Source organism: Myotis nattereri, assembly GCF_964212035.1.
Source record: "Myotis nattereri genome assembly, chromosome: 10".
Classification (NCBI taxonomy): Eukaryota; Metazoa; Chordata; class Mammalia; order Chiroptera; family Vespertilionidae; genus Myotis; species Myotis nattereri.
In genome coordinates, this window is record NC_138085.1 from 76,651,055 (window position 1) to 76,671,425 (window position 20,371).

The following is a 20,371-nucleotide window of genomic DNA, read 5'->3' on the forward strand; positions in this document are numbered from 1 at the left end:
ACCAGGTTTGCCTCACTCAACAAAAGCTCTGGATGTCTGGGGAAAGACAGGGAAACAGAAGCCTTAAGCTTTAAAGCAAACTTCCAAATGGATCTTGTGGGGCTCTGCCCAGGGTGTGGGGAGAGTGGGGTGGGAGGGAAGGGGAGGGGAGCCACGAAGTGCTAGGGTCCCCAGAAAGTGCTGATTCCTAAAGCAAAACCCACACTTCTTAGGGCGTTGGGAGAGGCTGGCACTATCAAACTGCCTCCCCTCGAAGCTGCTGAGAGTCGGCAGGTCTGAGCCATCATGCCCGGACAGGATCCTCATGTGGTCTCCGAGTATGTCTGCTTGTCTGGTTCTGAGACCCCTTCAGCCAGCTAAGTGTCTGAAATTAGAGCTCATCAGGATTAAATCTTAGACTGTGACTGCTCCAACTTTAAGTAACTGCCCCCCCACCCCCAGCCCCAAACTCAGTGCTCTGTTCATACAGTGGCCATCTCAGTACTTAGAATAAAGCATTCTAGGTCCCGTATAGACACCCATGCCCATGAAAGTTCAGTGATAGAAGCCAGCTCCAGCCCCAAAGTAACAACCTGCAATTTCATGGGGTACAGTGTACAGTGGAACCGCGTTTCTCGAACTTAATTCGTCCTGGAAGGCTGTTCAAAAACCGAATCATTTTTCCCCACTAGAAATAATGTAAATTGAATTAATCTGACCCAGACCCCCGAATGATTCCCTGTTTTAGCCTTTCTTATACACAGTACGTCTATTGTATTGTTTAATCTATAAACACTTTAAAAACAAAAAGGGACATGAAGTGAAAATTTAACATAAAGGAAATGTACAGTAAAAAAATAAAAGTTTTGACACTGGGTGCCTGGGTCATTTATCTTCCTCTGGGACAAGAGCACCCTGGTCTCCCATGGACACCCAACCCCCACACATCCCAAAGGGACTTCATCCGCACTTATTACAAATACTATCAGGGGAATGGAGTTGGTGGGAAGGAAAGACCTTGCGAGCAGAATTTTTCCCTTGCCCCAAAATCACTGGGTTGTTTTTACACACTATTAAACCACAGAAGGGGGTGTTGGGGGGCTGGGTGGAGGGATTGAGCAAAAAAGAAAAAACCCATGCACACAGACAACAGTATGGTGACTGGGGAGGGGTAGAGGAGGGATAAATGGTGATGGAAAAGACTTGGCCTGGGGTGGTAAAAATGTAATACAGTATACTGATAATGTGTTGTAGGATTGTGCATCTGAAACCTGTATACTTTTGTTTACCAGGGTCACCCAATAAATTCAATAAAAAGGAAAAAATTAACCACAGGAGCCATTTTATAAATGTCATCATCATAATTTTTTAATATTTTACATAAAAAAACTGTATACACAGCTTATAGAACTTTTATGTAAACATCATAAGCTCACCACTTTGTCATTTGTCAGTTTATCTTAAAAATAAAAAACAAGACAACAATTTAGTAGAAGTACCACTGGGTGGGGAAGGGAGGGGGAGGAAGAAGGCTAGGGGCAGGTTCATTCTCTGTACAGAGATGCAGAGAAAATTTCACATAGCTTTAGACACTGCCTTGAGAAGAAAAGAGGGGGGTTTAAGTAGGCTCCAATACTCGTTACTGCCCTTTCTCAAAACAGTGCGCATACCTGCACAAATAAAATCGCAAAACGGTGTGGCCACTTTCTTTCAAGAAAACAAAATAAAAATTAGTGGTTTCTTTTTCAACTCTCATTTTAAAAGTCATCATCATTTTTCTTTAAAACATCAGAAGTCGATGAGGTTACAGCGTACAAGTGTGGTCAGAATGCTACTGTCTTACACAAATGACAAGTGCATTAAGTGTCAATGAAACAATTGTGCAAAGAATCCTTTCGAAAGAAAACAAGTTTTAAGCCTTTAAATAAATCAAAAACCTCGGTTTCTTGGACTGAACAATTTTCACTTGTAGGACAGGCACAAAGTTCGCGTATGGCAAAAACAACCCGCAGCTCACTCTCCCTCCTCCTGCCCGCGGCTGGCTGGCTGGCGAGGGGTTCGCTGGCGGCTGGCGTGCAGGAGACGGCAATCCGGAAGCTGTGTCCTCTCAGCCCCAAGTCAGTTGCAAACGTCTTCCCCAGGGGCTGGAAAGATGACCAAGTCCTGTTCTTGCTTGGATGGGCGCCTGACCCAGAGCTGTTCTAGCGCCCTGTCACTCCACCCACCACCACCATTAAATAACACCATCCTACCTCCGAAAATAAAATTATATCTATATTTATATAACACCCCGCCCTCCCCACCCTCCCCTCCCGCCGTTCCCGTGGTCTATGTTACAGACAAGAGATAGCAGGCGCTCGCTGGTGACGGGCGCACATCTGATGGGGCGCGGCAGCACCGGGGCGCCAAGCTCCTCTCCCGGGACCAGAGGCGGGGGTGGGGTAGGTAGCACGGGGGCGGGAGGCAGGGTGCGGGGGGCGGGGGTCGAACATACAGCCACACACTCTGAAGAGGCTTGGCTCTTCCGAAAAGGGTGCTCAGGGGCCCCTTGGCACTCGGCGGGGCGCCTGGGCCTGTGCAACTGCAGCCGGACGCACACAGACACTGGAAAGGGGACGCCCGGTGCCTCCCACGCCGGTTCTCGGCGCCGGGTGCCGGGCGGGAAGGCAGACGCCAGGCAGTCCGGTGGGGTCCTCGGGGGGGTGAACGGCCCGGGGGGCGGCTCTCATAGCACCTTGCAGCAGTTGATGCAGCCGTTCTGGGAGCCGTAGCGCTTCTGCAGCGCGGCGCGCGTGGCCGTCTCGAAGACCTCGCGCACGCCCTCCTTGGTCTTGGCCGAGCACTCGAGGTAGTCGTAGGCTTGGATGCGCATGGCCATGGCGCGGCCGTCATCCGTGCGCACGGGCTCCTGCTTCATGCGGGCCAGCTCCGTGCGGACGTGCTCGTCGCTGCGCAGGTCTTTCTTGTTGGCCACCAGGATGATGGGCACGTTGGGGCAGAAGTGCTTCACCTCGGGCACCCACTTCTCGGGGATGTTCTCCAGAGAATCGGGGCTGTCCACCGAGAAGCACATGAGGATCACGTCGGTGTCCGGGTAGGAGAGCGGCCGCAGGCGGTCGTAGTCCTCCTGGCCCGCCGTATCCCACAGCGCCAGCTCCACCTGCTTGCCGTCCACCTCGATGTCGGCCACATAGTTCTCGAAGACGGTGGGCACGTACACCTCGGGGAACTCGTCCTTGCTGAACACGATCAGCAGGCACGTCTTGCCGCACGCGCCATCGCCCACCACCACCAGCTTCTTGCGGATGGCCGCCATGAGCGGGCCGGGGCCGGGCAGCAGGAGGGGCCCCGCGAACGCCTCGCTGCCGTCCCGCTCGCCGCTCACTGCTCACCTCGGGCTGGGAGGGCAAGGATCGCTAGCTGCACCCAGGCCCCGCGGAGGCGCGTCCTCTCCGTGCGCTCGGGCAGCCGCGGCGGGGGCGGCGGGGGCGCGGGGGCATAGGGCGCCCTGTGCGTCTCCGCGCGGCTCCCGGGCGGTGGCCGCTTTTCTCGCCTCGGACCCGGAGTCGGCGCCTTTGTGCGCAAACCGCAGCTCAGGCAGCGGCCCCGGCCTAGCTCCCTCCGGGCCTCTCCGGGCCTCGCCAAGAATGCGAATGCGGGAGAGAACTCGACTCCGGCCAGACTGCGGTGGCAGACGCTGGCTGCGGCCCTAGCGCCCGCTATTTAAAGAGTTCGGCCACTTTCTTAATATAGCCGCCCAATGGGAAGCGAGCCGACTGAGCTCATCGCTGCGGAGCTCGGCTCTGATTGGCCGTTTGCCGCAGCCCTGAGGCGGGGCCGGGCGAACTTGATTGACGGCCCAGGCCGCGGGGCTGGGAGAGGCAGCGACCGGGGAGTCTACGCCCCCGGCTGGCGCTGCAGGGCGCTGGGGACACCGGGTTCCCTTCTTCACCGCAGCTTTTCCGCGCGGGCCCGGCCCGGGAGCTGGCTGCCCGGAGTCCACGGGCTCTGGGCGAGCGGTGCCGAGAGGCGGCATTTTGCGGGGCGTTGACGCCTCCATCTCACTCAAAATGCCCCTCTTTCTTTGCAAACTCCCAGCGGGCGGTCGGACCTGTGGGGGAAGAGGGCGGCACCTTTAACGAGGGCTTGTTTTTATATAAACACACACACACACACACACACACACACACACACACACACGTTTGTTTCCAAGCAAGGTGTTTTTGTTTTTTGTTTTGTTTTGTTTTGTTTTGTTTTAAAAGCGGCCCCTCTCTGGTCTAGTTGGCCACCCCACCCCCCTTTATCCAGTTCCTCCCCGGGGCAGCCCTAGGTTTGGACCCAGTGGTTGGAGACACTACTGTGAGCTGTGTGAACCAGCTCACAGCCTCGCGGCTCCTCCAAGTCCTACCACCTACCACCTTCCCGGCCCCCAGCCTGGGTCTCTCCATGGAAATTAGGGGAAGGAGGAACAGTGAAAAGGGAAGGGTGAAGCTGGATGCAGAACTTCATGTCCACTTGGAGAAAGTTACGAAACAGGAAAAAAAAAAAAAGACAGCCTGGGCCCTGGTTTGCATGGTTAATTCGGATTCTGGTGTCAGAAGTAGATAGTACAATAAAATTTAACCACCCACACCCCACTGGGCAAGAAGAGGCCGGGGGAAGAAACTTGAAGATGGGGACCCAGCAAATTCGTGTCTTGAGGGGTGCGAGGTCTCTCGTCCCCAGGCGCACACTAAGACTTAATTCATCCATCCCAGGAATCCTGCAGGAGAGGACTGAGTCAAGGGACTTCCAAGGATAGAAGACGTAGGAAGGGGGAGGGGAAGCAGGGGGAGCCCACCAGGAAGGAGCAACCGCAGGAACAAAGGCAGGGAGGTGTGAAAGCGGAGGACAAACTTCAGCGACTGGGACCAGCTTAGTGTGGCTGCCCTTGGAGGAAGTTGGACTCAGGTTGGGCCTATGGTGGGGGCTAGAGCACCCACTGAGCAGGTGGGGCTATGTCCGTTGTAGAGGGATGCCTATTGGTTTTTCAGCACAGGAGGGACATCACATTATTGCTTCATCTTTCTGCCTCCCTCTCTGAGACTGGCAGCTGTTGGAGAGCCAGGATTCTGTCATATCTCAGCATCTTGGAGACCTAGCACAATGCCTGACAGTATACACAAGTCGGTAAGTGACTGGAGAATTCACCTAAGTGTGCTGGAACCCATTGGAACTTTCTGGGGGTCTCCTACCTCGAACTCCAGACTCTGCATTAACAACTATCCAACCCAATCACCTAACTGAGCCCTGCTGTTTTCACCTCTGACTCATAAACCGGGGTCGAGGTCCCTATCTGGATACGACAGATAGAAAACCAGGTCTATGAAGACATGATGCTGCGAACCCTAGAGAACAGCTCATCCAGAGAACCAAGTGCTTCCTTCACAATGGATTAGCTCCACACAGTGCCCAGCTTTCTGGTTTTGTTCTTCAGATCCAAGGACCTGAACCGTCAACAAATAAATAATTTTTCCAAAGTGGGATCCACTGGGAGATAATCAGCTATTTTGATCATTGGTTTAGTGTCATGGAACAGAAATCGTTCGTTCGTTTACCTGGCGTTAGCAGAGTCAAACACTGAGAATTACAGTGAAGAAAGACTGGCTATTTTATTAGGAATGGCACCACCCAGGAGAATGGGAAGCTAATGCGGGAAAGAAATCCGGTCCCTGATGCATGTAGGTTACAAATTATATAGGGCAAAATCATAAGACCCTGTGGGTTAGGGGGTTCAAGGTCGTGCTGGGAGCTGATTGGTTAGAGATGAGGTAAGAGTAATAAATCATGTATTCAGCATCTCTCTGTCTGGTTTCATGGGAAAGCAGCCAGGGAATCTTTCCACCTAAGGGCTCTGGAGCTGAGACATAACTTAAGTCAAGATGTTGTCTTTAGCCGACTAGAGGTCCAGACCTATGACCGTGAAGTCCAGCTACTGTCTTCTCCTGCCTCAGGGATTGCTGACTATCCAGGGGCAAGGCTAGGTCTCTGAAGAGTATAAAAAGAGATATACTTTCTAGAGCTAGGGTTTAAAGCTAAATTTAATAAAAAATCATAAAGACCCTCAGTTTCATTAGGGCTCCTCCAGTCGAGACATGTTTTTCTTTTCCGTCTTTTCTTTTTCAGTTGGCCTAGTAGAAAACTCTTATCTGCATGTTTCTTTTTTTAGTCAAAACCTTTTATAGCTGTACTATTAATACTACTTTCTTTGGTCTTAACATATGCTGGAAATATTGCCCATGTTCTGAAACTTCAAATATTTTAAGAAACCAAACAATTAAAAGTTTGTAGTACATGTTTGTTTGTTTGTTTTTTAACTGAAATACAAAGAATCAGCCTGGCCGGTGTGGCTCAGTGATTGAGCATCAACCTTTGAACCAGGAGGTCACAGTTCGAGTTCCAGTCAGGGCACATGCCGGAGTTTTGGGCTTGATCCCCAGTGGGGGGTGTGCAAAAGGTGGCCGATCAATGATTCTCTCTCATCATTGATTGATATTTCTATCTCTCTCTCTCCTGCTCCCTTCCTCTCTGAAATCAATTAAAATTTTTTTTAAATAATCAGGAAGAAGGATTTAATTCACTCATTTTCTGATTCTCACATATATTTTATGAGGTGTTTCAAGCTTGAATCTCAATATCAAAATAATTCTAAAAATATTCAGTTGGTAAATATGCCAAAGTAAACAAATAAAAGAATCCATGTTCTGCAGCAACTTCTTTTCATGGTTTTCATTTTTTGGGTCCAGGACACTTTTGTCCAATGCAAGCTCTGTGGAGACTGGCTACTTCGAAGACTGCTCCATTCACAGGATAAACTCACTAGGAGACAGCTAGTCTCCTCCCTTCCCAGTACACTCCCACTGAAAAGCAAGGGTAAAACTGGTTGTCTATGAGAACAAATCATTTTAATATTTAACTTTATTAACATAGATTCATTGTATGACAGATTCCCACACCGGTGAGAGAGGGAAATTATCCTTGAGACAAAAGAAAGATGTTTATCTATCTCCAATCTTCAGCTTCATTTATTTGGTCTTCATTTTGTCCAGTGTCTCCTACAGGTCTGTAAAACCACCCCCCAACTCCTTCCAGAGAAGACCAGACTGGAATGTTCATTAGATGTTAGCGCCACCTTGTGGCAATCTTATATATGATTCTAGAAAACCTTATCTAACCTAAAATCATGAATTTCATGACTTTTTATTTTGCGATCTTTCATGGAATGTATTTATAGCTGTATTATTAACATTACTTTCAAATCTTTTTGTAAAAGGGTGTTTTACAAAGTTCTTTAGAAATTCTTCACATATATACTTGTACACACATAACTTTTTTCATAGACACTTTTAAAAAATTAATTCCTAGTTAAATAGTAACTTATAAAAGAGATTAGAAGAGATAAAGGCTAGGGAAACTCGATAGTTTAGATAACATTGGACTTCATTGTTCCATAATTATAATGTACAGGATTGTAAAACAACTTTAACCACAAATATCATCTGCTTTCATGTATCATGTATGTAATACAATATTATTAACTACAATCACCAAATATCACCTTAAATGTTCTCACCACAAAAAGGAAATGGAAATAATGTGATGTGATGGAGATGTTAGTTAAGGTGGTAATCATTTTGCAATATATAAGTGTATCAAATCAACACATTGGCCACCATAAGCTTATAGAATGTTACATATCAATTATATCTCCATACAGCTGTGGGGGAGAATTAAATAAATGCTGGATCACCAAAAAAAATAATGCTTGACTCAATTATTAAGCAACTTTTATATATGTTTAAAACAACTCGGGTATGTGAATCTGCTTTTCCCTACTGGAAAGTGTATGAAATCTAAATACAGATTTAGTATTTTTGATACAAATTTAGCGTCCAAATTGAGATGGGCTATAACTCTAGAACAAATGCTAGAATCTGAAGACTTAGGAAAAACATGTAAAATAGTTCATTAATAATTTTCATATTAATTACATGTTGCCCTGATAATATTTTGGATATAGTAGACGTGCATTTAAATATCTGAGACTTAATAGATTGTATATATGATTCAAAGTAATTTTATGTTTTTGTGTGTTAATGTGTCACCTAGAACATTTAAAGTTATACATGTAGCTCACATTACATTCCTATTGGATAGTCTCGAAAATGTCTACAAGTTCCTGATGCTCACTGGGTACTCCCTCACGCAGCATTCTCTCAGGAGTCACCTTTATAGGACCCTCCTGGCACCCCTCATCTTCCTACCGGTATGATTTCCTCCCTTTTCCTAAACTCAGTGCTGGGTTTCAGAGGGGCACAGACACTCAGATGCACACTGTGGAGTAGAACAATCTGGGCCTCCTCGTCCACTTTCCATCACTGCTCTCCAGACCTGGCACCTCCAGTGTTTCCCCTCTGTCCTCCAAAACAGCAGCCCCTCTCTACCTGCCCACCTCTCATCCCAACGCTAAGCGGTGGTTTCTTTTTTAATTTTATTTTTCAATTGTAATTGACATTCAATATTATGTTATATCACTTCCAGGTGTACAGCATAGTGGTTAGATAATTATGTAATACACAAATAGCAGTGGTTCTCAGCCTTGGCTGCACATTAGAATCACCTGGGGATCTTTTTAAAATCCTGATTTCTGGGCCTCATCATTAGTAACAAAGAAACAGAATTTCCGGAGAATGAGGCCCAGAAATCAGGATTTTAAAAGGATCCCCAGGTGATTCTAATGTGCAGCCAAGGTGGAGAACCACTGCACAGAGAGGCTTTCTTGGATCACAGGCTGAGCGGGCCTTGTTGCACAGTGATGTATTTTCCTTTCCAAAAAAAAAGAGAATCAAAATCTAACCCTTGTCCAAGTTTGATAGAAAAGTGGGGCTTGTCATTTGTTTTCTGGAACTTTCCTATCAACCTGAATCTTCTCACTTCAGTTAACATAGATTTAGGGGAGGGAGTGGAGAAGGGGAGGTGAAGACATAAAAGATAAGGCAGGCTTATTATTAGGGGGTCACCTCATACTCTATATAAACGTCTAACCACTGTGCTGCATACCTGAAATTAATATATTGAATGTCAACTGTAATTGATTTTTTTTTAATTAAAAAAAAAAGTAAGGCTTAGGACCAGCTTATGTAAGGGGGTACACACACACACACACACACACACACACCCCACTGTGGGACATGCTATCACTAATATATAAATGAAGGGTGGAGCTGGCTTCACACAGGAGGTCACACTTGAGCAGGGCCTTGAATAACAAGCAGGATTTTTCCAGAAGAAAGAGCTGCCCATTTGCACCATCTGAAACGTGCACTGTGCTGATTTTATGTGGAGCCGTCGGAGGGAAAGGAGAAGTAGCCATCAGCAGATGTAGACCGTGAGCTTTGCCTGATGACAACAGTGGGGTGAGGCTTGTCTGGCCTGGTGATGGGGCGGGCAGAAAGGAAAGAGGAAGGTCACAAGAACTTGCCATTGCATAAGTGCTGTCGTTACAGAATCCAGCCCAGCAAATGCTTGCTGGTTCTGTGGCAAATGCTGAAATGGCACACGCATTTGTTAATTTAGCCAAAACCACAGGAAAGTGGTGTGTCGATGCAGTAAAGCAGGAGAGAGAGAGAGAGAGAGCCTCATGCTGGGAGGCTGGAGACCTGCGTGTTAGGTTTTGCAATTCCCAGCCGTCCAGTCTTGGGCGAATCATCCTTCCTGCGTCTCACTGTCTCCATTTGTAAGATGAGAGGGAGAGCTCAGAGGCTGGAAACTGAAATGTACAAGGGATCCCGCAGGTAATGTCACTGTGTGTACGACATTAGGCAGCAGTGGAAACTAGGGAACCAGAGAACATGCCATAAGTAAGCCAGAGAATTTCAGAATTTAGAAACCAACTGCTGTGCTGTCCAGAAAAGGCACCTGTAGGCGCCATTCGGCCAGCAGAACCAGTATGTGGTCCCTGACTAGATGAATTTCATTTTTAACAAGTCAAGGGGGGCTTGACTGCAGAAAATAGGAGTTAGTTTTTTTCATAAAGTGGGGGAAAACGCCCTAACTGGTTTGGCTCAGTGAATAGAGCGTCGGCCTGCGGACTGAAGGGTCCCAGGTCCCAGGTTCGATTCCGGTGAAGGGCATGTACCTGGGTTGCGGGCACATCCCCAGTAGGGGGTGTGCAGGAGGCAGCTGATTGATGTTTCTCTCTCATTGATGTTTCTAACTATTCATCTCTCTTCCTCTCTGTAAAAAAATCAATAAAATATAAAAAAATAAAAGTGGGGGAAAACTTTCATAGAACAAAAATCCTTTTTATTTAATTTCATTATTCAAGGTCTTCTTTTCTGTGAGTTGCTTATACTGAGGTCCAAAAGATGGAATATTCCAAAGGATGGAATCTCAGGAAATGTGGGCTCAGGTAAGAATAAATTATTCTCACAGCTGAGCATGGGTTAGCGTTCAGCAGGGTGGAGGGCAGTCCAGAGGGCAGTAACACCCAGGTTTTTTCTCTTCCCTTTTTTAGACTTCAATGCAAAGCAAGTGATCTAATCAGAGTATTTGTTCAGAGGTGATTCACTTCTTCTGTTCTCTATGAGGTCAGAATTTTGCAATAGGGGAGGAGTTAAATTCACAATAGGTTTCCACACTCCAGTGTGTTACCACAGAAGATGTGTCTTGCCTATTTATAGCACAAGAGGGCGTCTATATTCAGACCCACTGCTCAGAACCGGGGAATCTGGGGAGCAGGAAACATTTGTGGGGCGGCTCTGATGGATACACGTCACCCCACCAGCCCAGGCCTCGGCCTCTGCTCCAGCTACCAGACAGGCCAGTGGAATAGGGCTCAGCTACAGGAACTTCTTCCCCAGGGTCCTCATTCAGGAAGGAGAACACGGAAAGTCTCTCTGGACAACCCTCTGATGGGACTGCTTCCTCTGTGGAATGCGGAGTCATGTGACTTCTGCTCAGCTCGGTCCCAGTATATATTTAAGAAGTGGATGCCTTGGAAACTAGATGACTTTCATTTTTTAACAAATCAAGGGGGCCTTACCTGCAGAAAATAAGAGTTAATTTTTTAGGAGTTCCTTTCCCTTTAAAACCTTGGAAATCCCGTTGCTATGCCTAGGAAGTTTGCTCACTCACTCATTCATTCCACTAACATGTTAGGTGCCTCCTGTATGCCTGGACCTCAGTAGAGAACCTAGCTGCCGTGCTCTAAGGGACTCGGGGACTTGGTATACTTGGCATCAGACAGCTGTTGACCGGCCTCCATCTAATTGAGGTAGGGACAGGCCTTGCACTTGGCAGATATGAAGGAGGTGATGACAACTGCTGTTCTCATTCGATCACAGACGATGCAAACAAGTTCTGTGCCAGCAATGGGTTATGGGGAGAAATTACAAGGAGTCCCTGTCTTCAGAGGAGCTCCGGTTCATAAATATAAATGGCAATGCAGTATAGCAGTGATAACAAGTAAAATGACTGTTTCAGTCCAGGGCCTGAGGAGGTCAGAGAAAGTTTGAACTGAGTGGTATATTGCAACTTTGGTGCCCTCATCAAACTACATCCCCTCCCCCCTTTCAGGGATCCATCTCCTGCGTGGTCCCCTCCCATCATGAGTCTGGGTTTAACCAGGTGACTAGCTGCAGCCAAGAGACATCAGTAAGACTGATGCAAGCTGTAGCTTGAGAAGCACTTGCACAACGGGGCTTGCTCTCTTGGAATGCTTCTTCCTGGAACCTGGCTGCCATCATGCCTTAAGGAACTCAATCAGCCATGTGAATGGGGCAATGGTGAGGTTACCCCTGAGACCTGCCGGCAGGTCTGGCAACGCCCAGTTGAGTCAGGAAGTCCTGCCAAAATCATTCACTGCCTGCGTAATCATTTCTTAAGCCCACATTGGGAAAACAGCACTCGCTGGGGGCAACTTTCCTTTCCCTTTAAAACTCTCTGACTTAAAGCTCCAGTGTCAGAAAATAAAAGGAAGCATCCCATGGACCTCTTTATGTTGTATGACTTTACAATGCAGAAAAAAATGGGCTGAAGAAAAGATATGCCTGGCCAGTGAGAGGAGGGAAGGGGGACTTCTATATTTTTTTTAAATCACAGAATGATTGAAGCACAAGAAAAATATAGAGAATAATATCTGCCACCCAGCTTTGCCAATCTTTGAATTTCCTGCATTTATTTCTAATCATTTCAGTACAGATGAGACTCCTGTGTACCCCTTCCCAATCCTTCTCCTCACCCTCCCTCCCTCCTATATGTTATTTCCCATCCCCGTGCATGTGTTTATATATTCACTATATATGAGTGTGTCCTAAAGAGTGTTTTGAATGTTCCAAATTTTCACACTAATCATATCAGACTTTACATAACCTCTACAGCCTGCTGTTTTTGCTCGATGATGTGTTTTGAGACTTAGCTATGTTAATACATGTCGCTCTTGTTCACTCATTTTACCTTTATTAGGTTCCATTTTTAAGATATTTATCCATTTTCCTGTTGTTGGGCACTTGGATTATTTCCATGTTTTTTTCAGATAAACAATGCCGCAATGATTTATGGTGCGATTGGTAGGCCAACGTGCACGTGTAGAAGACGTTCTAGGAGAAACACCTGTGTCATAGGAGGGAGCGTTGAATGCGACATAAATCCTGAGTTGCATTTTGAGTTCAGAAACTGCAGCCAAGGGCATATGAGATGTGCCTCATCTTCCACCTTGAGGGCCCCATATCCTAGGTGAGTGAGTGTGGCCACCACTCCAAGAATGTGGTTCCAAACAATGCCCTTCCATGCAGACTCACCTGGAATCCTTTCTCTTGTCTGTTTTTTCCTTTAGATTTACAGTGGGAGATAAGGACATTCTGGAGTGTCCTGATGATTCATACTGAGTGTGACAGTAGGAGAGTCAGGAGGGAGGGCATGACTGTTTAGAGAAGGGAAAGATGGGGTTATTCTGGAAAATCAGGAGGACTGACGTTCCGCTCACCTATTCCTGGGTCACAAGCCACCCAGCAAAGACTTACTATTCTCCTAATTCTGTGGATGCCTTTATTGATCTCTCCTGGGCTTCCTCACCTGGTTGGTTTCAGCTGGAGGACTGGCTGAGTGGAAAGGCCCTAAGGGCCCTGCTCACAGGTCTGAAACTTGGTGCTGGCGGTCAGCTGGGTCACCTTGCCTCCCCTCCACTAGGCTCACCCAGCTTCCTTACACGGTGGTCTTGGGAAGCTTTCTACGAGAGAGGGAGAAGACTCTATACAAACTCTTGCAGGCAAGGCCTCGAATTCACATAGCATCACTTTCTGCTCAACGCCATTGGCCAAAGCAGATCACAAGGCCAACCCAGGGTTAAGGACAGGACAAGTGGACCCTCCCTCTTGTCAGAAGGAGCAGCAAAGCCATGGGACAATGCAAAGAAGCGTGGGACAAATCGCTTCAGCTTCTTTGAAAACCATCTTCCCTGATGGAGCGACTTGGGCAGAGATGAAATGTAACATTCACCATTGAGGTTGTCTCCGGAGTCTTCTGTGCAGCTCCCAAAATAGGCCAAGATGATATCAGGCTCATCAGCCTGGCTTTCCTGGCAAGGAAGAGGCTGGTGGAGGGAGAGAGCTTTTAAATGATTGATGCTTGCGGGTTCTTCTCTTCAACTGAGAGTTCAATAAGGAATCTACCTTCGACCTTTGTGAATTAGCTCTTTAAAAGGCTCTTTTTTAAGCACCTTGTGTGGATAGTGCATTGTGCTAGCTGCTGAAGATACAGCAGTGAACAAAATAACTATGGTCCCTCCTACCTCCGAGCTTTGGGTCTATGGAAAGGAAAGAGGCATGAAACAATTAATGCCACAGTTAAAGATTGAACGACAATGGGGTAATGCCACAGGAGAAATAAGGCATGCGGAGTGAAGATAAAAGGAAGTGGGGGCCCTGGCCTGGTGTCAGGATCAAGGAAAACTCCCTTGAGGAAAACATGGAGCTAATTTTTAAAATATGTTTTTATTGATTTCAGAGAGGGGAAGGGAAAGGGAGAGAGAGAGAAACATCAGTGATGAGAGAGAATCATCGATTGGCTGCCTCCTGCACACCCCCTACTGGGGATGGAGCCCACAACCCGGGCATGTACCCTGACCGGGAATCTGTGGGGAGCTGATATAGGATTAAGCCTCGGACTGACCTGTTGGCAAAGTCACAAACAAGTCCCAGCTTAGAGGGCACAGTCCTCTTAGCATAATTAGGCTTGACCTTATGATGCTCCCTGGATCTTATCTGGGAAGCTCATGGCCTGAGGGAAGTGCAGCAAGAACAAGAACAAAAACAAGTGAAACTCACAAGAACAGTGTAAATAAGTGAAACTCACAAGAACAGTGTAACTATGGTAACCACTACCTTGTTTACCTCTGACTATAAAATAAAGGCTCAGCTTGTCTCAGGATCTTTCTCTGTGGCCTCAGCCCGGCACAGGAAGATCCATGGAGACTAAAGAGAGTTAGAGCGTTCTGAATGCTGTCTCCATCCACACCTTTGGGAACCCCTGGACCGCTGGGGCTGGACCCCGGCAGGAATCAAACTGTAACTTCCTGGCTCATGAGTTGACACTCAACCACTGAGCCTCACCAGCCAGACAGGAGCTAATTTTTTGAGGAATCAATAGGCATTACACAGGCTAACACAGTGAAGGAAGGCGGTAATGAATAACTCAAGCAGAAGAAACAGCAGGTACTGAGTTCCTAGGAAGGGAAGAAGCCCACGTGTTTGAGGAGCTGAGAAAACAGAAAAGGAGAGAGTTGACCAGATGAGACTGGAGAGCAGGCAGGAGGCAGGTCATGCAGACCTGGTAGACCACGTAAAGGATTTGGGTCTGTCCTGAATTGGTGTTCTCATAAGACAAGAGACCCCAGGAGAGCACGTGCGCTGAGGAAAAGCCATGTGAGAACAGCGAGAGCCACCGCTGCCAGCCAAGGAGAAAGTTCTCACCAGAAACCAGACCTGCCAACACCTTGATCTTGGGCCTCCAGCCTCCAGGACTGTGAGAAAATAAGTTTCTGTTGCTTAGACCACCCAGTCTGTGGCATTTTGTTCTGGAAGTCCTAGCAGACTAATACAGCATGTGAAATACTCAGATTTATGCTCTTAAAAGGTCATCCTGGTTGCTACGTGGTAGATGGACCAAAGGAACAAAAATTGTTAGTTGGAGATCTATTAGGAGCCTAGACAGACAACTGGGCGCACACAGAGACACCTTGTTGTTGCTGTTTCGAGATTCCCATGTAACCAAGGGAACCTATCCACAAAGCCAGCTTGGGTTTTTCCTCTTTCATCAGCTGGCGGTTTCAGATCCTCCATACAGCCATGAGCATGGGGGAGGGGCATGGATGTGACTGTGGTGGGTGCCATAGGGTTTCTGGGCTTCCTGCTTGCTGTGCCTTCTGGTCCCACTCACGCTCAGAGATGCACCCCTCCCACCTCACTGTGGATTGTGGCTGGGCCCACTCAACCTTCCCATGTGGTCGTTCTGACAGGACTCAGGTCCTGAGGGGTCATTCCAGCTGCACAGTCACTTGGTGTCCTGTACTCAGAGGTACTGTCTGTCCCAGGACCCAGAAGTATGCAGAAGTTGTTTTTCAAAAGACATTTAGTTCTCTATCCAGAGGGCATGGCCTCGCTCCAGAACCCAAGGTCTGCACTGTGTTTCTCCCACAGGAACTGGCCACAAACTCTACGTCGCATCTTTACCTCCAACACCATAGAGTCAAGCAGATCATACAGCTGCAGCCAGGGCGCCCCCCGCCCCCACCCTCTCATGTGATCCGTTGTATGGGCCGGGCACAGCCCAGCCAGCCTTTCCCACCCTCTGATGGCCACCAGAAGGGAGTGTACATGCCCCCGCCAGGCGCTCAAGTCGTTAGGCGTTTGCTAAACACTGCTCTTTTTTTCTGTCTTTCTTTTATAAAGTTTAAAGTTAATGGAACTTATTACTGAAGCATGCCAAACACTTTCTTATTTCATACAACTTCCTATGAAGCAAGACTGACCTCCTTGTCTTACCGATGAGGAAACTGAGGCACAGAGAGGTGAAGAGACCTGTTCAAAAATACTCCACAGTGTGAGATAAAACCAACAAAAGAATATTAGGAGCCTCCAACTAGGCCAGGGATGGCGAGCCTATGACACGCGTGTCAGAGGTGACACGCGAACTCATTTTTTTTGGTTGATTTTTCTTTGTTCAAAGGCATTCAAATATATAAAATAAATATCAAAAATACAAGTCTTTGTTTTACTATGGTTGCAAATATCAAAAAATTTCTATATGTGACACGGCACCAGAGTTAAGTTAGGGTTTTTCAAAATGCTGACACGCCGAGCTCAAAAGGTTCGCCATCACTGAACTAGGCAAGAAAACCTTTTAGAAGATTTTACTGGAGTAGAGAGGAGTAGACCATGATATTGGGGGCTGTGATGGTTGGTTTTAGTTACGTGTGAACTGGACTGGGCTAGCGGATGCCCACACAGCTGGTAAATATAATATTATTTCTGGGTGTGTCTTTGGGGGTGTTTCCAGAGGAGATTAGCATTTGACTCAGTGGGCTGAGAGAAGATCACCCTCACGAATGTGACATCATCTGGTCTGTGGAGGGTCTACATGGGACAGAAAGGTGGAGGGCGAATTTGCTCTTTGCTTGAGCTGAGACCCTCATCTTCTCCTGCCCCGGGACATCAGTGCTCCTGGTCCTCAGGTCTTCCCTGCCAATCACAGCAGCCTCTCCGGCCCCTCCACTTCCCTGGACTTGAGCTTCTTTAGAGTTCAAGATAAATCATAGCACATACTTCCACTAAAAAAAAAAAAAGGAGTTGTTGCCCGGCTCAGGTAGCTCAGTGGTTGAGCATCAACCTATGAACCAGGAGGTCACGTTTTGAGTCCAGTTCAGGGCACACGCCCGGGTTGTGGGCTCGATCCCCAGTAGAGGGCATGCAGGAGGCAGCCAATCAATGATTCTCTCTCATCATTGATGTTTCTATCTCTCTCTTCCTCTCCCTTCCTCTCTGAAATCAATGAAAATATTTTTTACAGTTGTTTACCTGAAGTTCAAACCTCACTAGCATCCTCTCTTTTATTTTAGTTTTTGCTAACGTTTCCAATCCTAGCTTCTTTCTTTGTGAAATGGGGTGCCACCCAAGTCATGGGCAGGTGAGACGGCACCAGGTGGGCTGCTGTTACCGTAGGCTGCTTCCAGGCCCAGCCGCAGAGAGGAGAGACCCTGGGCTGCAGGGGGCACAGTCCTCTAACCCTGAAAGGGCGAGGGTATGAGTCAGCCTCAGGGGAGAGTGGAGATGTCAGGGTTCACAGTAACCACAGAAGGATGTCTCCCCCAGACCAGCCAGCAGTAAACAGGAAGTTCCCTCCCCACCCCTGCTCTTGCCATTGTTAAGAAGATCCTAAACGAGGATTCAGATCTGTAGCTGATGCTGGCGTTTGGCAACCCTAAGCTGGATCTCCAAGCTCCAAACCCACAGGTGCCTCCAGTTTTCCAGCCCCCAGGCCAGAGGAGATGCCTGTACCCCACCCCCTCCCGGAGCCAGGGCCCAGACCAGACACAGAACCCCAAATCTAGTTTGGCAAGAGGAGGAGCTTCCCTACAAGCCATCAAGGTCCCCAGAAGTGGATGAGATGCTGGGTGTAGATTCCTGAGCCCGGGGTCCTGAGATAGTGAAGGACTAGAACTGAGGGAGGTGTGGGGCTGAGACCCCCCCCCCAGCCCACTGGGCCCCGTGGGAGCACAGGACAGGAAAATAAACAACGCTAGCCCACGGGAAGCCACGGGCTGCTTCGCCAGCTCTGCCACTCACTTGCCGCTTGGCAAGTCACTTGGCTGCTCCAAATCTCAGTTTGCCTTCTGAGAAATAACAAGAGGATACTGCCCTGCCTGAGTGCCTCCTCCGGCTAGTATAAGAGTCAATTTCCTATGCAAGGGTTCCCTCAGCTACCAGTGGGCAGGTAGCCTCAGAAAGGTTTCCAGGGGTCAACAGGCAAGGTCAAGTGTTTAAATGGCCTTCATATCCATCACTTAGTACCAGAAACGGGCAGCTGGGGACAGGAGCCAGCCCCAGAGCCATTCAAAAATAAGACCCCAGGCCCTGGGCAGCGGGTCCCAGCAGGCAGGGCCTGGGCCCAGGGGAACTACGGTGCAAGACGGGGAGACAAAGGCCCCAAACAGCCTGCGGCCTTCCAAGCACTGGCGGTTTGTTGAGACACAGGCCAGAGCCAGGGCCAAGACTCTGAGTGTGGTGGGTCAGGAGAGGAGGTGGCGCTGGGACAGGAGGTGGTGAATGTGCCCCACACGGCCAAGGAGCTGGCTATCCTCTGACCAGGCCCCACCCCCGCGTTAGAGGACAGTTCTTCAAGAGCTCCCCTGTGCGGCCCACTCTTGGTGCTGCCGCCTGGGGCGTGGGTGTTGTGACCGGATGCAGCAGGAAGTGAGCACACGTGTGCATGCGGTGGGTGGGGAAGTGGGAAAGCAGGCCTGGCGGATTTCAGTGAGGTGGGTCACTCCCTTGAACAGCTTAGTCCCGGCGTGGAAAACTGTCTTCAACATTCGATTCACTTCCAAGGCTCCTGTTTGCCCGTGACTCCTGTGTATGCATCTCAGCCTAGATGGTGTTTGAGCTCCGGATAGGCAAACCCCCCTGATTATGGCCACAGCAAAGTCCCGCAGCGTTTCCAACTGGACACAGTAAAATGCCCCCCTTTCCTCTAGCGCCCCTCCTCCCCACTTCTCTATTTCCGTGAACCCCAACATGAACACTAGGTCAGCTGGCCTTGGACTCTGAGTCATGGCTGGCTTCACCTCCTCACCCACAACCAGGAAGCAGGCCAGCCCTCCCTCGCTGTGGCCTCAGATCCATCCACGCCCCTCAGACCTGCTGCTGCCCACCCCCCAACCCCCCTAGAGAGCCGCTCTCACCCTGGGTTCCCTCAGGACAAGGAGCAGGATGTACCTTCAGGAGCACCATCTCCTCTCCAAGGCTGCAGTGCACTCAAGCCCAGGGCTCACTCAGGGCCTCCCATTCTCTGAGCCAAATGGCCCTCACTTGACCCCACCCCTCCTCCCTGAGCCTCCTGGTCAGCCCCCATGAGGCCCGCAGAACAGGCCAGCCAGGGGGACGGCCCAGTGTTGGAGCATGACGCTGGGTGATGCTGCCTTTAGAACGAACTGGTTGCCCATAGAGACGGGCTGGAATCTCCCCACTTTGAGGCTCCCACTCAAGAGGCCACGCCCTGGGCTGTGATGATTAACAGTGGTGAGTGCACCAGGATCCATGCATCTCACACCGAGATGGGGCTCCTGCAGCAGGCCCCCACACAAAGGCAGTAACTCAGGCTGGTCCCGCCTCCTCTGTCCCTCACTCAACCCCCAGGGCCTGTGGGACAGGCCTGTGCCCGTGAGAAGTGGAGAGCAAGCTGAGGCCGGGTGCCCTTCCCTGCCAAGCAGCTCTTCCCACCCCATTGGTGTCTCATGATCTAAGTCAGTGGTTCTCAACCGTGGCTGCACATTAGGATCACCTGGGAATCTTTGTAAAATCCTGATTTCTGGCCCTCATCTTCCGTAAATTCTGTTTCTTGATTATGGGGTGGGACCACAACATTAGTAACAAAGAAATAGAATTTCTGGAGGATGCGGCCCAGAAATCAGGATTTTAAAGATTCCCAGGTGATTCTAATGTGCAGCCAAGGTTGAGAACCACTGATCTAAGTGTTTCTCTGCCTTTTCATCTCTGACCAGATCAGCTGGCATAGGTGAAATGCTGATCTGATTGCTGCTAATGGGAAACTAGCCCTAAAGATGCTATTTACGCCGAAACCGGTTTGGCTCAGTGGATAGAGCGTCAGCCTGCGGACTGAAGGGTCCCGGGTTCGATTCCGGTCAGGGGCTTGTGCCTGGGTTGCGGGCACATCCCCAGTGGGAGATGTGCAGGAGGCGGCTGATCGATGTTTCTCTCCCATCGATGTTTCTGACTGTCTATCTCTCTCTCCCTTCCTCTCTGTAAAAAATCAATAAAATATATTTAAAAAAAAAAAAAAGATGCTATTTACTCTTACATTCAGTGCAGCTGTGAGGTCCTGGGCTGAAGGAGCAGTTCTCGGAGAAGGCGCAGGAGAGGGGAGGAGAGGAAGAGGAGGATGCTGTGCTGGGTGCTTAACCCAAAACTCCACAACACCGTGTCCTGGCACTCTAGGAGCTTGTTAGAATCATGCGCGGTCCACCCACAGAGGCTGGCCAGGCCACTCGTGTGAGGACAGAGTCATCTGCAGTAAAGAGGGCAGAGCAGACCTGCCCAGCCCATCAGTCAATTTTTTTAAA

The 20,371-nt window shown here is 48.8% G+C and overlaps 1 protein-coding gene across 1 annotated transcript; it reads right to left on the reverse strand.

The window, feature by feature from the left end:
• Nucleotides 1–1,320: 1,320 nt before the first annotated feature.
• RHOB (ras homolog family member B) lies at nucleotides 1,321–4,511 on the reverse strand. The gene has a single exon (XM_081100774.1). The coding sequence runs from the start codon at nucleotides 3,293–3,295 to the stop codon at nucleotides 2,705–2,707; it is 591 nt and encodes a 196-aa protein (XP_080956900.1). The 5' UTR covers nucleotides 3,296–4,511; the 3' UTR covers nucleotides 1,321–2,704.
• Nucleotides 4,512–20,371: the final 15,860 nt, after the last annotated feature.